General features: G+C 38.2%; 1 protein-coding gene across 1 annotated transcript in view; it reads right to left on the bottom strand.

Annotated features, from left to right (window-relative positions):
* Positions 1 to 9974: 9974 nt before the first annotated feature.
* Positions 9975 to 17679, bottom strand: part of LOC110449949 (tyrosine-protein kinase Mer-like) — an 86949-nt gene continuing 79244 nt past the window's right edge. The window contains exons 9-10 of the mRNA XM_021497133.1: positions 15503 to 15630; positions 9975 to 10356 (exon numbers count right to left, since the gene is read on the bottom strand). Of these exons, the coding sequence (XP_021352808.1) occupies positions 10165 to 10356; positions 15503 to 15630 (320 nt within the window). The 3' untranslated portion in view covers positions 9975 to 10164. The remainder of the gene's footprint in view (positions 10357 to 15502; positions 15631 to 17679) is intronic.

Raw genomic sequence — 17679 nt, 5'->3', positions numbered from 1 at the left:
TGTACGGGGAAACAACGTTCGGCTCTAAAACGACGTAAATCGGAACTCAGAAAGATATTAAGAAAAACCCTAGCTATCAGTAAAAAGAAGAAAAACATTCAAAAGGGTGGATTGCTCACGACTCTTTTAGCCCCGTTGGCGGCTACGGTCTTACCGGGACTCATTATTTTTAAGGTGGCTTCGATATTTCAATGAGAATTCATCACGTGGTCATGTTTGGACGCGAAGTGCACTCTAGACCCAAACCGCCTGTCTCGACGTCCGTGATGTCGCTGTATGGTCTGGACGGAGAAATAAATTAGACGTTAGATAGGCTGAACATGGCGGACAGCCAGAACGCAACGTTATACGATCAGCAACTTAGAAAATACGTCGATCGCTAGAGAATTCTTAGGTAAGGCACTGACGCCTACCGCGGCCACCGAGCCTCAGGAAGAATCCGCAAACATGTCGACCACATAGAAAATGTCATTTTAGAAAGCATTCCGCGCGGAGCTCATTCTAAAACTAAACTGTTATAGGGAAGATTGAAAGACGTCATTCAATGGAACGATCGTGGCGAATTCGGAAACAAAAGAAGCTCCGTGATTTCCGTATCGAATCTAGTGGATTTAGTTGGCAATGCCGCACGTTCGACTACACTCAACATAAGGCTCCCAATGGTCTCGACGAAGTCCCAGGTGCACTCAAACGCTCGAATACACCCCAAAGCTGGATAATTAATAAAACCCTTAGATCTGAAAGGAAATTTGGAGGTGGGATTAGCCGAGATACATTATCCATATCTGGGTATAAAGTCAAACGCGGCGAAGCTCGGCTGAAATTATAACTCGGAGAGGGTAACGCGGCAAGTCCCGGATTGACGATAGACATACCGGAAGTATATTATTACTCGACGAAAAGAGTGCTGAAGTGCATGGAGAAAGCTAAGATAATGATGTCTCACGACGATCGGTTTATATTTCACGTCCACGAACACGATCACAAGTCAGGCTTAACGTCAGCAAAGGCAAGCCCGTATACCTCAGTCGGGCTTTAAGCGAAATGCTCGATTTTAGAAGACAAAAATTCGTGGGCGAAATTCACACGGCGGAATTCAAGGGCGACATTCGAAGAAGATTTTATTCTCTGTACTGTCCTCTCGTCGAAGCGAGAATGGTCGTAGATACGAGAGCTCCGCTACTACGTATCGTTCCGATAGGAGGCAAACCTGGCGACACGGTGTGTAAAGTCTTCGATCCCGTACACCAAGTACATTTAAAACAACGTACATTTCAAGAAGTGGAACTCACGCTGAGAGACGACACGGGCGCACCCATACCGTTCGAGACCGGAAAATTAGTGATGACGCTACATTTCAAAAGAAGACCCTTAGACTTTCCCTAAAAATGTTATATATACGATCGAAACGACAGTAATCTACAACAATCTGCAGTGATCAACGAAGATCTACGATAATATTTCAAAACCTTCAAGATGAGACAGCTTCCACACAGAAGCAATCCTTACGCTTTCGATCGGTATTATCTCGATCAAGCCGGAAGCGGAAACAACGTTTTTGCCGGAANGAAACGACAGTAATCAACAGTAATCTTCAGTGATCCACGAAGATCTACGATAATATTTCAAAACCTTCAAGATGAGACAGCCTCCACACAGAAGCGATCCTTACGCTTTCGATCGGTATTATCTCGATCAAGCCGGAAGTCGAATGCAGAGAGGTCACGGTCTGGGTTCGATATTCAGCGGTTTATTTAAGGCTGCAGCTCCGTTGTTAAAAAGAGAGCGAAGGCATTAGGAACACAGGCTTTGAAAACGGGTATGGAAATAGCAGGCGACATCATAGACGGCAAGAATATCAAAACTGCAGCGTTGTCTAGGGCTCGTAATGCGGAATTTCGTTGAGAAACCGCGCACTAGACAACGTTAGAGAAGGTCCACCGGGACGACGTCGAAAATCAAAACGTAACAAAAGGAGAAGAGTCGACTGTTTAGACGATTAGGGCAGAAAAGAGTATAAATAGAAACGAAATGTAGCAGTTTTCCGTTCGTCCGCGACTTAACAAGGCATAAGTCTTGTCGTTAGTTCATCCGAATTCGTGCGAGTGTGTGAAATCCGAATCGGATCTGTTTGACGTACCTCCCACCCAGACGAGTGTCGAAAACGGCTACTGGCAACAGATTGGTATGCTGACGTCAGTCAACGACGGTGGTCCGTACACGTTTAAGATATCTGGAACCGGATAAGATTACCTAAACCTGGGGAACACAAACCTATTCGTGAAAGTAAGGTTAGTAAAGAAAACCGACGGTACCGCCCGAGAGGATGATTCGAAAGTAACTCCGACGAATTTATTCTTACATACGCTGTTCAATAACGTGGCGTCAGTCTAAACGAAAGGCTGGTGTATCCGCCCGACAATGTATATCCGTACAGAGCGTACATTGAAACCCTGTTAAGTTATGGGCCCGCAGCTAAAACTCACAACTGACAGGCGCCATGTGATACAAAACACGGCAGGTGAAATAGACACTAAGGCGACGAAAACTTGGGATACGTCGCGAGGAAAGCGATGACGACAAGAAGTCGCACGGTCGATTTGATGGAGAAAATCCATTCGGATGTGTTCGCACAGGCACGGTACTTAGTCAACAACTTCGACGTGGAAATAAACATATCACACAGTAAGGACGCGTTATGTCTCAATGCAGCGGGCGACATGTTTAAAGCGGTCGTGCAAGATATATGACGGTACGCAAGGAAAGTGCGTTTGAATCCAACCGTTCGCCTTGCTCATGCAAGAGCTATGGAAAATAAAACCCGTCAAGTATCCAATACGGAGAATAGAAACGAAAGTGACGTCCGTGCCTCGAGGCAACATGGACTTTACCAAGGACAACCTGTTCATAGGACAGATGCCCAAGATGATCACCACCAAACATCCTTTCTATTTCAAACACCACAAGGTCGATTATGTGTGTCTGAATATAGACGGGAAACAAATTTCCTCCAAACAGCCGGACTTTACGAACGGTAAGTACGTACGCAGCTACATGAGTCTCTTTATGAGCACGGGTAAAATTTACCACGACGAGGGAAACAGCGTGTCTCGAGAGGAATTCGGGAAAGGATACACCCTGTTCGGATTCGACCTCACGCCCGACCTGTCTGAGATGGGCACATTTCATCTCATAAAAAGCGGAAACTTGAGTCTACACCGTAATTTTTCTACGCGATTTTAACAGCGACGGTCAATGTCATAGTGTATGCAGAGTTTGACAACATCATAGAAATCGCCGTAACAGACAGATTGCATTCGATTCGCTATTTCTGTAATTTGGTTCGTTTCTGAATAAGTAGGTCGTAATCGTCAGCAATGCAGCAAAATGCGTGTGTTGTTTGTGTTTTATCTCCAACAATACACGCCTCTGCCTACTTACTACGTAGTCGCGATATGCGCAATCACGACTGCATTGTTTAGGATTGTTTAGATATGGCAGGCTTGGCAGCCAAAGTGAAATCAGCAGTGTAGGATTCTTTCGATTTTTAAAACACTAAAGGCGTTTTGAACAAAACGGTTACTGTCTGCAAAATGTGTAAGACACAGTTTAAATATTCTACGGGATCAACATATTTTATATCGAGGAAACACAGGATATCTTTGAAATCATATGTAAGTGTTCAATTGTTCTTTTTTAGTTCATGTATAACAAATGCATACAAATTGAACCGAAGAAACCGAAAACCGACAAAAAAATGATAACCGTGACATCCCTAATGAATACCATTCAAATAAATTCCATCTTGAAAAACATTTGTCCTCATTTCAAAGGCGCATACGCCAGAAACAGATTGCCGAGACGATTTAACGTGCCGTGTGCACTCGTGTGTAACACAGATCCCTATACACTTGAAGTTAAACACTGGATTGCTGTTACGATCCCTTCGGATTTCCGCCGACGTACAAAGTATTCACTAATTTCATCGACAGACAGTGTCGAAGTTGGACGTACAACGACGTTAGAGTACAACACATCCACTCGATTTTTTAGTGAAACTTGGAAACCCACCGGCCGCATTGCCACGTGGTTGAGTTATCTCGAGGAGGGCTTTAGGATTAGTGATAAGGTAGCTTGCTCGAATATAGAGCGAGTACGAGTTGTAGACAGGGTCATGTTGTACTGAATATTTCACTAAATTGTAGTGAAACTTGGAAACCCACCGGCCGCATTGCCACGTGGTTGAGTTATCTCGAGGAGGGCTTTAGGATTAGTGATAAGGTAGCTTGCTCGAATATAGAGCGAGTACGAGTTGTAGACAGGGTCATGTTGTACTGAATATTTCACTAAATTGTAGTGAAACTTGGAAACCCACCGGCCGCATTGCCACGTGGTTGAGTTATCTCGAGGAGGGCTTTAGGATTAGTGATAAGGTAGCTTGCTCGAATATAGAGCGAGTACGAGTTGTAGACAGGGTCATGTTGTACTGAATATTTCACTAAATTGTAGTGAAACTTGGAAACCCACCGGCCGCATTGCCACGTGGTTGAGTTATCTCGAGGAGGGCTTTAGGATTAGTGATAAGGTAGCTTGCTCGAATATAGAGCGAGTACGAGTTGTAGACAGGGTCATGTTGTACTGAATATTTCACTAAATTGTAGTGAAACTTGGAAACCCACCGGCCGCATTGCCACGTGGTTGAGTTATCTCGAGGAGGGCTTTAGGATTAGTGATAAGGTAGCTTGCTCGAATATAGAGCGAGTACGAGTTGTAGACAGGGTCATGTTGTACTGAATATTTCACTAAATTGTAGTGAAACTTGGAAACCCACCGGCCGCATTGCCACGTGGTTGAGTTATCTCGAGGAGGGCTTTAGGATTAGTGATAAGGTAGCTTGCTCGAATATAGAGCGAGTACGAGTTGTAGACAGGGTCATGTTGTACTGAATATTTCACTAAATTGTAGTGAAACTTGGAAACCCACCGGCCGCATTGCCACGTGGTTGAGTTATCTCGAGGAGGGCTTTAGGATTAGTGATAAGGTAGCTTGCTCGAATATAGAGCGAGTACGAGTTGTAGACAGGGTCATGTTGTACTGAATATTTCACTAAATTGTAGTGAAACTTGGAAACCCACCGGCCGCATTGCCACGTGGTTGAGTTATCTCGAGGAGGGCTTTAGGATTAGTGATAAGGTAGCTTGCTCGAATATAGAGCGAGTACGAGTTGTAGACAGGGTCATGTTGTACTGAATATTTCACTAAATTGTAGTGAAACTTGGAAACCCACCGGCCGCATTGCCACGTGGTTGAGTTATCTCGAGGAGGGCTTTAGGATTAGTGATAAGGTAGCTTGCTCGAATATAGAGCGAGTACGAGTTGTAGACAGGGTCATGTTGTACTGAATATTTCACTAAATTGTAGTGAAACTTGGAAACCCACCGGCCGCATTGCCACGTGGTTGAGTTATCTCGAGGAGGGCTTTAGGATTAGTGATAAGGTAGCTTGCTCGAATATAGAGCGAGTACGAGTTGTAGACAGGGTCATGTGGTACTGAATATTTCACTAAATTGTAGTGAAACTTGGAAACCCACCGGCCGCATTGCCACGTGGTTGCAGAAGGAAGTAACGCATTACTGTAATAAAGAAAACAATTCACACAGCTGGTCCACATAACATACCCAAGTATCATGACTCTAGTTTTAATGGTTCTTAGGATATTGTTGTTTGAAGTTTTTAACATATTTGACCCCCCTGTGACCTTGAAAGTAAGTCAAGGTAATTTTAATGAGGAAACTTTATAGCACTCCATCCCAGGTACCTATTGGCCAAATATCATGATCCTGAGCCTTATGGAACTTGAGAAGAAGATTGTTAAAGCCTTTGACCCATGTTGACCTTTGATCCTGGCTTGCACTTAAAGTTGACATTTGACCTCATTACTGTAATTGAGAAAAATATTTGCACTGCTGGTCTACATAACATACCCAAGTATCATGACTCTAGTTCAAATGGTTTTTAGGATATTGTTGTTTGACGTTTTTAACATACTTGACCACTGTGACCTTCAAAGCAGGTCTAGTTCACTTTTAATGAGGAAACTTTATAGCACTCCATCCCATGTACCTACTGTCTAAATATCATGACCCTGGGCCTTATATAACTTCAGAAGAAGATTTCAAAGCTTTTAATCAAAGTTGACATTTGACCCCAGACTAGCATTTAAAGTTGATCTTTGACCTCATAACTGTAACTGAGAAAAATATTCGCACTGCTGCTCTTCATTACCTACCAAAGTATCACGACTCTAGTTCAAATGGTTCTTAGGATATTGTTGTTTGAAATTTTTCACATATTTGACCGCTGTGACCTTGAAAGTAGGTCAAGGTAATTTTAATGAGGAAAATTTATAGCACTACATCCCTTCGGGCCAGGTATGCTAAAAATAAACCTATTAGTTACAGGGAAAGAGAAACAATACTGTCCAGATTAAAGGACTTCTGTGGAATTGCAAATTTGGGTTTGCACTCTATGAGTGCAGGAGGTGCATCAATGACGGCAAGGTCTGCAGTGTATGAATGAATGATGCTGGAAGAGGCATGGGCATTGAAGAGGCGAAAAATCTAAAGAAAGTTATGTAGAGGATACCATTGAGAACAGATTGGAGGTCTCAATTAAAGTATTTAAATTTATTAATTTTTATAAAATCATTTTATTTTTATTTTAGCATAGTTCGCAGAATACCGCCCTTTCTTTGTTATATTTTATCAAGTCTGTCGGGCAGGCTACTTTCAAAAAGTATTCTGGTGTTCGAGTTATATATTGTTCAAGAAAAATGGGGTTTTCTTCAATGATTTAGTATAAGAATCATAGCAACTGTAAAACACAATGTTTGCTTGGCGCTGAAACTACTGTGCAATGCTGTGTTTTGTGCAAATTGTTTTTTTCTGGAAAAAAAAGTATTCACTAACTATGAATTAAAAAGTGCTGTCTGGCTTTTTAAATTTTATAAAAAGGGATAACGCAGTTTATGCACAAAAGTGCACACAGTTTTGTTTTTGGTATATACTGTATAACCTCCAAAAAATCCTGGTTATTCTTGAATTAATGCTGCACTGTCTGTCCCAATGAAACCTTAAGTTGTGTCAAGATTGATAACACAGCACTCATTTTGGCGACTGTGTTTCCCTTTTTTTCCTTTCGGATTACCAAGCCACCAACATGAGGAACATAACAACAGCACAAGACAAAATGCAGCAGATTAATTGAAGAGATTTTAATCACATACGATCATGGAAAATTAAATGTTTAAAAGTATATGAAGATTTCTATATGAATTATATACAGTAACATGTGTAAATAAGTGAAACTCACCTGATGTTCTTTTATCAAACATGTAACAATAATTATTAATATAAAATAACAGTACAAAACGTATATACATGCAATGTAGAAAAATATATTTATGTGAAAATGTTCTCAGTTACTTTCATTTCATCATGGAATTTAGGAATGAGATCTTCCAAGATCTTCATTTTATTAACCATTGAGCATCTCTCCAAATGACAATTGTTTTATTCTCTTAATACATCATATCATGTGACTGTATGAATATTAACATTTTCAACATGTTATCACCCTTTCACGCAAACCTGTCAGATTTTCCTTCAATGAAATTGCTATCAACAGAGTGACTGTGAAGGTGAACACCTTCATCAGTCCCTTCACTTTAACTTATAAATGATGATAAATCAATAAATAATTCATAACACAGATGATGGATTATGTTTGCCATATAAGTCCAGTTTGTCGCCAATTTTGCCAGATTGATACTAAAAACTAGCAAAATATGCTCTTCACAAAATTTGGTTGAAATTCCTACATTCGTACTGAATAGGGATTTTAAACATCACTTTGTTCCCCCTATTTACCCCCGGCCCCAAGGGGGACCACACTCTCCATTTATACAAAATTGAGGCTCCTCTCCCCTTTCCAAAATTGGTTGAAATTCCTAAAAAAGGTACTGAAATAGAAGGATTTTAAAGTTTTACCTCAATTTTCCCTATTAGGCCTATGCCTCTGCACCCATAGGGGCCACATCCTCCATTTATACAAAATTAAGTACCCTTTGCCAAAGAATGCCCCAGGTCAAATGTAATCACAAACCATTGAGGCTTTATAAGGACAAGTAGAGTTTTCAAGGAAAAGTTGACAGACGAGGGACGCCAATGCCATGGCATAAGCTCACCGGTCATTTGGACTAAATGAGCTAAAAATGTAGTTATGAATGTACTTACATTCAAAGGAAATTTGGTGGCCATTATCAATGTATGAGTTTACTGTCATGATTTAGATATTGGAAGACACTTCCATTTAAAAAAGTTAACCATCTATAATGTGTCAACTACAACAACTAGTCATAAAGCCATACAATTAAGGATTTCTTGATTTTAGATGAGGAGCACCAAGAAAATTCTCTTTCTTTTTAATTGCTCTGAACTACTTATTCAAAAAGAATATCAAATCGTATTAAAGGCTGTCTAAAGGATCCTTAAAATATTTTAGAAAACAAGATATCCCAGAAGTATCTTGGGGCCCACCATTGTACCATCTTTATTAGTTTATGTCAGTTTGATCTTTTCTCTTCTTTTCTCTTATCTGTTTAATCAAATCACATAAACAGTTAATGCACCATTTCACATATTTACTAGTACAGTTCTTTAAATGTAAAAAAAATAGATCCGACCATTACAATATCAGAAAAATCTCATAAGTACTTCCTGTGGCCATCTTGTTTTATGATCACTCTCCAAAGTAAACATTCACAACTACAGACCAAGGGAACCTACATATCAAATTTGAGATAGATTCCTTCATAACTTCCCGGGAAATAGCGATAACAAACATTCACTGTCAAAATACAAAATGGCCACCTGTCGGCCATTTTAAAGATCCCTCCCGAATTTTATGAGAAATAGCGATAACAAACATTCACTGTCAAAATATAAGTTGGCGGCCTATCGGCCATTTTGTATACACCATCAGTCTCAAAAGTAAACATGTACAACAACAGACCAAGGGGAACAAACATATCAAATTTGAAAAAGATCCCTCCCAAACTTCCTGAGAAATAATAGCGATAACAAACATTCACTGCCAAAATTCAAGATGGTGGCCTGTCTACGAACAGTCTCAAAAGTAAACATGCACAACTACGTATACAGACCAAGGGGAACCTTCATATCAAATTTGGGAAAGATCCCTCCAGTTCTTTCTGAGAAATAGCAATAACAAACCTTTACTGTAACAAGAGGCCCAATGGGCCTGCATCGCTCACCTGGTATAAATCTCACACTTGTAACCTTAAAAGTGATCTAAAATAAAGCTACAGGCAAATTTTATAGCCTTTCATCTCAGGATGCAACTTGCTAAGTATCAACATCCTAGGACCCATGGTTATTCAAGAGAGCTCGTTTAAAGATTTTAAACAAATTTGACCCCTGTGACCTTGAATATAAGTCAAAGTCATTCACTTAAACAAACATAGTAGCCCTTGATCCCAGCATGCTACTGACTAAATATCATCATTCTGAGCCTTTTGGTTATTTAGAACAAGTTGTTTAAATATTTTGAACATATTTGACCCCTGTGACCTTGAATATAAGTCAAGGCCATTTATTTGAACAAACTTGGTAGCCCTTCATCCAAGAATGTTACTGGCCAACTATCATCACCCTAGGCATTTTGGTTATTCAGATGAAGTTGTTTTAATGTTTTGAACATATTTGACCCCTGTGACCTTGAATATGAGTCAAGGTCATTTATTTGAACACACTTGCTAGCCCTTCATCCCAGCATGCTTCTGGCCAATCATCATTACTCTGGGCATTTTGGTTATTCAGAAGAAGTTGTTTCAAGTTTTTAACATATTTGACCCCTGTGACCCTTCGGGCCAGGTGAGCTAAAAAGGGCAGAATGTAAAAAATAATACCTGGATGGACAATAACAAGTGGTAGTTATTGGACCATTACATAAGAAGGAGTTGTCCGGACGAACTTTTTCTACGGACAGACAGACGGACAGACACGCTGATTCCAGTATACCCCCCTAACTTCGTTGCGGAAGTTAAAGTGAGTTAGGAAATTCCTACTATGTCATTAAATATAATCAGTTCTTGCTATCTTCTTTTTTCTCATCTACATTTACATCATCATCTTCAGCAGACATCGGATCAGCACACTTTGCAAAATCAACTTCTGAGTAATCATTTCTGTTTTCAATTCCACGAATCACTGCCTGTCTGGTTCCATCTGGCTGCTGCTGGAATTCCAAGTCCAAATAGACAAGTCCATCTTTGTTCTAAAATTAGTCAAATGGAGATGTATATTATGATCAAAATACCTCTTAGAGAAAAACTTTAATTAGACTGTAAAAGAAATTTCTGCAAAGAATAAGGTACCAAAATATTATTCCTTTGTAGTGGCGTTAACTTGACTGGAAACATCCAAATAATTTTAAAATCGAAGTACTTAAAGTCTTCAAGACACATGTTCTCCTTGTTAAAATGTTCCTGTAACCTTTGTAGCACCTTTCCAACCAGCATGCATTTCCTCCCAATCCAGAGAGACAGATCATCCACTGCCAAAGCCTCCGAATCTAGGAGACAGTGGTTGATATTTGATGGTTCAGGGAAGTGGCAAACAAGTATACTATGTGAGGCCTGTTCCAGACCTCACAACTCCTTCCAATATCAAAGGGACTATATCTGTCAGAGCATTAAGGGCACCAACAAGACCTGCTGATTAAATTCAGAACAAGATATCTGGCCTTCTTGAACTTCTCTAGAGGTGGAAGTGTAATGCTCTTAACAGTATTGAAATGGTTCAAGAGTAATAAAACAAGAAGAAAAATAAATCCTGAGATTGGAAAACATTTAGCTTCTCTCTGGAAGGAATGAAGCCAACACTGAAAAGAAGATTCAAGATTAGACAGGTGTCCCACAAAAGAAAGTCCCTCACTAGGTGAACCATAAGGGAATCATGAAGAAGATTTCATATCTATACAAAGGTAGTGCAGGAATCTCAAAACCACCTACAACAAGAGGCCCAATGGGCCTGCATCGCTCACCTGGTATTAATATAACAATTGTAACTTTAAAAGAGGACTAAAATAAAGCTACACGCAAAATATCAGCATCTTGACTTAAAGTTTAAAGTAATTCAGAAAAATTTGGCAAAGGTCATTCATTTGAATGAACTAGGGTGCCCTTCAAGGTTTTAAACATATCTGCCCCCTGTGACCTTGAATATAAACCAAGGTCATTTCTTTGAACAAACTCGGTAGCCCTTCATTTGAGCATGTAACTGGCAAAATATCATCACCCTAGGCCTCTTGGTTATTCAGAAGAAATCGTTTAAAAGTTTTTAACATATTTGACCCCAGAGACCTTGAATATAAACCAAGGTCATTTCTTTGAACAAACTTGGTAGCCCTTCATCCAAGCATGTTACTGGCCAAATATCATCACCCTAAGCCTCTTTGTTATTTTGAAGAAGTTGTTTAAAGGTTTTAAACATATTTGACCCCAGTGACCTTGAATATAAACCAAGGTCATTTCTTTGAACAAACTTGGTAGCCCTTCATTTGAGCATGTAACTGGCAAAATATCATCACCCTAGGACTCTCGGTTATTCAGAAGTCGTTTAAAGGTTTTTAATATATTTCACCCTTGTGACGTTGAATATAAGTCAAGGTCATTTATTTTAACAAACTAGGTAGCCCTTTATCCAAGCATGTTACTGGTCAAATATCATCACCCTAGGCCTCTCGGTTATTCAAAAGAAGTTGCTTAAAGGATTTTAACATATTTGACCCCTGTGACCTTGAATATAAAGCAAGGTAATTCATTTGAACAAACTTGGTAGCCCTTAATCCAAGCATGATACTGGCAAAATATCATCATCCTAGGCCTCTTGGTTATTCAGGAGAGGTTGTTTAAATATTTTAACATATTTGACCCCTGTGACCTTGAAAATTGTTGAAGGTCATTTATTTGAACAAACTTGGTAGCCCTTAATCCAAGCATGATACTGGCAAAATATCATCATCCTAGGCCTCTTGGTTATTCAGAAGAAGTCGTTTAAAGATTTTAACATATTTGACCCCTGTGACCTTGAACATTGATGAAGGTCATTTATTAGAACAAACTTGGTAGCCTTTCATCCAAGCATGCCTCTGGCCGAATATTATCACCCTAGGCCTCTTGGTTTTTCAAAAGAACTTGTTTAAAGATTTTCACATATTTGACCCCTGTGACCTTGGATATAAGTCAAGGTCATTAATTTGAACAAACTTGGTAGCCCTTCATCCCAGCATGTTACTGGCCAACTATCATCACCCTAGGCATTTTGGTTATTCAAAAGAAGTTGTTTAAATGATTTTAACATATTTGACCCCTGTGGCCTTGAATATAAGGCAAGGTCCTTTATTTGAACAATCTTGGTAGCCCTTCATCCAAGCATGTTACTAGCCAAATATCATCATCCTAGGCCTCTTGGTTATTCAGGAGAGGTTGTTTAAATATTTTAACATATTTGACCCCTGTGACCTTGAAAATTGATGAAGGTCATTTATTTGAACAAACTTGGTAGCCCTTCATCCAAGCATGCTTCTGCCAAATATCATCACCCTCGGCCTTTTGGTTACTGAGAAGAAGTTGTTTAAAGTAAAAAGTTGACGCCGGACGGACGCCGGACGCCGGACGGACGCCGCACTTCGGGCCAGGTGAGCTAACAACGTGGTGGAAACCAATGGTATATTTGTGAGGCAAATAGCATGGCCTAGAACTGAAAGTGAACATGCTTTTTGTGCTCAATCATCTATAGCCTTTGTTAATGAGGTACAGTATCCACTAAAACATATCAGATTCCATACAACGTATTGTATTACGTTTCACCTGTTCACTTACCGCTATACTTACATTTACCGTTTAGCAATGTGACTTACACCTGTATACACGTGACACTATTAATACAAGAAGTCCAGAGGGCCTGTATCGCTCACCAGTCATAGCAAATTATTCTCATTAAATATCAATATATCAATCGCAAACTTTGTCGGCTCAATCCGTTGAAGCTTAACTTCCAGCCAAATATTATTATATTATTCTATGCTTTTTAGTTCTTCAGAAGAGGTTGTTTAAAGTGTTTGACATATTTGTCCCTGTAACCTGACATCGAGGTCATTTTCCTTCTCAAACTTTGTTGACTCTATCCGACTATCTCATATCTTGCCAAATATCACCACCCTGGATCTTTTGTATATATATAAAGATAAATGTTTATACAAATTTGGCCATATATGTGACTTGAAAGTAAAGTTGGTCAAGAACATCAACATGAACAAACTTGATAGCTCATCATCTGATCATTCTACAGGCAAAATATCACCATCCTATGCTTTTTGGTTATTCAGTAGAAGTTGTTTAAAAGTTTTCAACACATTTGACCCCTATAACCTGGAATATGGGTGAAGGTCATTCATTAGAGCATTCTTCAAATTGTCTTATCTGAGCATGTAACTGGCCGAATATCATCATCCTGGATCTTTTGGTTATTCAAAGAAGTTGTTTAAATGTTTTAAACATATTTGACCCCTGTGACCTTGAGTGTATGCCAAGGTCATTCATTTGAATGAACTAGGTAGCCCTTCATCCCAGCATATCAACACCCTGAGACGTTATCAGAAATCGTTATTAGGTTTTGAACATATTTGACCCCTGTGACCTTGCATGTAAGTCATGGTCATTCATTTGAACAAACTTTGAAGCACTTCATCGGCATGTTAATTAATGGCCTGATGTCATCATCTTGGACCTTTTGGTTATTCATCAGAAGTTGTTAAACAGGTTTAAAACATATTTGACTTCTGTGACCTAGAATTTAAGCTGAGGTCATTCATTTGCGCAAACTTGGTAGCACTCTTTACCAGCATGTTACCGACAAAACATCATCATCATGGGCCTTCAAGTGATTCAAAAGAAGTTGTTTAAATGTTTTCAAAATATTTGACCCCTTTGACCTTGAACATAATTCAAGGTGATTTATTTGAACAAACTTGGTAGCTCTTCTTCCAAGCATGTTACTGGCCTAATATCATCAGCCTGGGCCTTTTGATTACTCAGAAGAAAACACTTGCAGATCTGAAACATATTGGACCTCTGTGACCTTGAATTTAAGTCAAGGACATTCATTTGAACGAAGTTGGTAACCCTTCATCCAAGCATGTTACTGAAAAATTATCATTAGCCTGGGCCTTTTGGTTATTCAAAAGAAGTTGTTAAAAGGTTTTGAGCATATTTGACCCCTGTCATTTCGAATAAAAGTCAAGGTCATCATTTGAACAAGTTTGAGAGCTCTTTATGTCATCATGTAACTGGCCAAATATTATCAGCCTGGGGCCTTTATGTTATTCTGAAGAATATGTTTGACATCTTTTTAAGATAAAAAAAAACTGTCTGTGACCTTGAATATATGTCAATGTCATTCATTTGAACAAACTTGGTAGCCCTTCATCCCAGCATGTTACTAGCCAAATATCATTATCCTGGAGCTTCTGGTTATTTAGAAGTTGTTCAAGGTAAAAGTTGATGCTGAACTGACGCCGGACAGACCGACAGACGGACGACGGACGCTGTACCATGGCATATGCTCACTTGGCCCTTTAGGTCAGGTGAGCTAAAAATGTGAGTTTGAAGACAGTCTGCTGATATCTGGATTTTCCTACTTTATATAGTAAGGCATTTTGAAATGTTGGTGTTTTATTTTGGCTCATTCACTCCAAGTGCCAAATAAACCAAAATATAACCAAATCTAAAATAAGTATGGTACTGGTACCAGGGCTTCAGTCTAAAAATAGCTAAATAGCTATGATAAATCTGTAATTATTGCACACACATTTCCATTAACTGTAAGCTGGACATTACAATCCTCTCATGAAAGGGTATTACCGGGGGCAAGCATGTTGAAGGGAATCAAAGAGAAACTTGTTACATTTGATATTCTGTACTATTTAAGTATCTTAATACAATACATGGCAATCTCTGAATCATTTGATTATGAACAAACTTTGAATTTTTTTTTAAGGATTTATTACTGGCTGAATAATGTTATTCTGGGCCTTTTTTTTAATTAACAAAATATCACTTAAAGATTTTCTCAGTGAAGCCTTAAAAGACGGTCCTGTGTAAAACTGTTTTCATTATTGTGTATAAAACTAATTATATATTACAAGTGCAAACTTATTTCTATTATATAAAGTTTGTTCAAGCATGTGCTCTATAGTTTTCAAGGAAAAACATGACAAAGTAACTAAATATTCATGTTTATAAAATTACACTAATGTTTTGAATTTTAATAGATTTGGATGGATCAAGAAGCACATGGAATGAGAGATAAAGACGTGATCGCTATAATATTGACTTTAACTTTATAAGGTTATGTCTCACCTTTCTTCTGGTATCTTTTGAACCATTTTTCTTGACTTCTTCAAGTTTTGATGCAGTATCATCTGTATTGGCATACACTTCTTCTGGTTTTCCACCAACTGCACTGGCATTTTCATAAACATTCCCACCTTAATGCAAGCATGTACAAGTAGACTTGAAATGACAAAAAAAGTACAAAAACAGCATCAACTCCTGAAAAGAATTCAACTCAGAGGGAGAGGCAGAAAGACGAACAAGCTGATTTCCTGTATACCCCACTAACTCCATTTCTCTGTTATAATGACGGCCATCTATCACGATTCTTGGCCTTTTGATTTATTTAAGCATTTTGTCAGATTCAACCCCTTTGACTCTGGAATAGATGTCATTATATATTATATGTCAAAGTCGTTACTTTTCTCAAATGTTACATAAATCGTCAGCATGCAACTGATTATATATCCACTCTTTAGGCCTCTTGGTTCTTTCTAATAAGTTATTTTGAGTGTTTTAATAGATTAAATTCCTTTGAATATCGGTCAAGGTAATCAGTTAATCAAAGTACTGAAAGTACTGAAAGCTAAGGCAAAAGATATATATATTATTTTTGGAATGGAGAACAAAATAAAGACGAAGTTCCCATCATATTGTACAGAAGGATTTACTGTTAATTTGTTATGAATCAAAGTTTTATGTAAAAGTGTACCACTGTGAAGTTATTCTTCTTGTGTGTACAGTATATCTTTATAGGTTTGTCAGAAGAGTGGTACCAAGTTTCCTCTAGAATATATCATTTTAAACCTTTGGATAATTAATTTGCATAGGAATTTGGAATTGCTTCCCTTTGTCCATACAATGTATTTCATAGAACATTAAAAACTGAAACTGGCATTTACCCCTTTGACCAATACCTGATTATTTTAAACCATTGAATAGATTATGCACAGATTGTGAACATCTTTGAACTTTGCCTTTGTTGTTGAATAAGATATCAACCCTTGCCTTATCTAACAAAGTTACTTGGCATAAAACCATTGACCAATCAGAGTACAGTATGCTAATTAATTAGGCATGGATTTCACTCAACTTTGAACTTATCGTCTAAGTTTGTATATTGATCAATATATATTCAAGCAAGTTATCTTGTAAAGTGTGCACATCGACCAGGGTTGGCATGCTTTTTAATACGTGTGAATTTTGTTCAAGTTTCAATTTTGCATCAGTCAGTGTATATTGTTACAGAACAATATTTATAAGGATGTTTACTTGCCGAAACTAAATTGTGGATAAGCAAGTGGATTACTGCTACCCATAAATTTACAAGTCTCTCAATAATTTTGAAAAACTTTTAAATAAAGTGTTTTACATATTCACTGCAGTGAAAAGGTCTCTTCTTATGAAAAATGGAACTATTTTGAATCTGTGTTCCCATGAACAAATAATATAAAAAGCACTCTAATTCAATATGATACATTGTTGTATGTTTCAATATTGAATAAGATAAACAAAATATAAACATACATACTCACACACACACACAAGATTAGGAGAGTTACATTATTTTCCCTCTATTTCCATTGCATAAATTCTTCACAAAGAAAACAACAACTTTATAGCATATGTTCAGCTTTATCATCTTCATAGGCTAGCATTTGAAATAAGATGCACATATTAATTTCAAATACATTTCAAAAGAGTACTGCAAATGTACCAGCTAGAACACATACTATGTTATTACAGTTGTCATGATTGTTGGTTTCAGAACTGATAGCATTGTGCAACAAATGTTGACAACAGGACTTATTGAAAGTTGAGGTTGCTTGTGTATATGCAAACAGGTAGTGCATGATTTAATGTTGAGAATGATGGATCAAGGTTTATAAAATTTGGTTTGAATACTTAGTTAGGAATGCACTGACAATTTCTCTGTCACATGTACATGAACAGGTTGTGAAGCTGTAGCCTTCACCTTGACTGAATGAAATTGACCTTAAAACTGTCTTGAACAATTGATGTATGAAATTTAGAAATGAAGTTTCAAGAAATATGGTTGAAAACTTAAGAAATAATTGCTTTCATTGACATTGATACAATCTTGTGTGCTATCCCTCTCATATATCACACAAGATTTAATATCAAATGTTGGACACAGTAAAATCGAGCGAAGTTAACAAATATCAAGTTACATATTATAACTT

This window comes from Mizuhopecten yessoensis, unplaced genomic scaffold (assembly GCF_002113885.1).
Source record: "Mizuhopecten yessoensis strain PY_sf001 unplaced genomic scaffold, ASM211388v2 scaffold4841, whole genome shotgun sequence".
Classification (NCBI taxonomy): Eukaryota; Metazoa; Mollusca; class Bivalvia; order Pectinida; family Pectinidae; genus Mizuhopecten; species Mizuhopecten yessoensis.
Note: the sequence above shows the minus strand (reverse complement) of the source record. Positions and strands in the feature narration are given on the sequence as shown.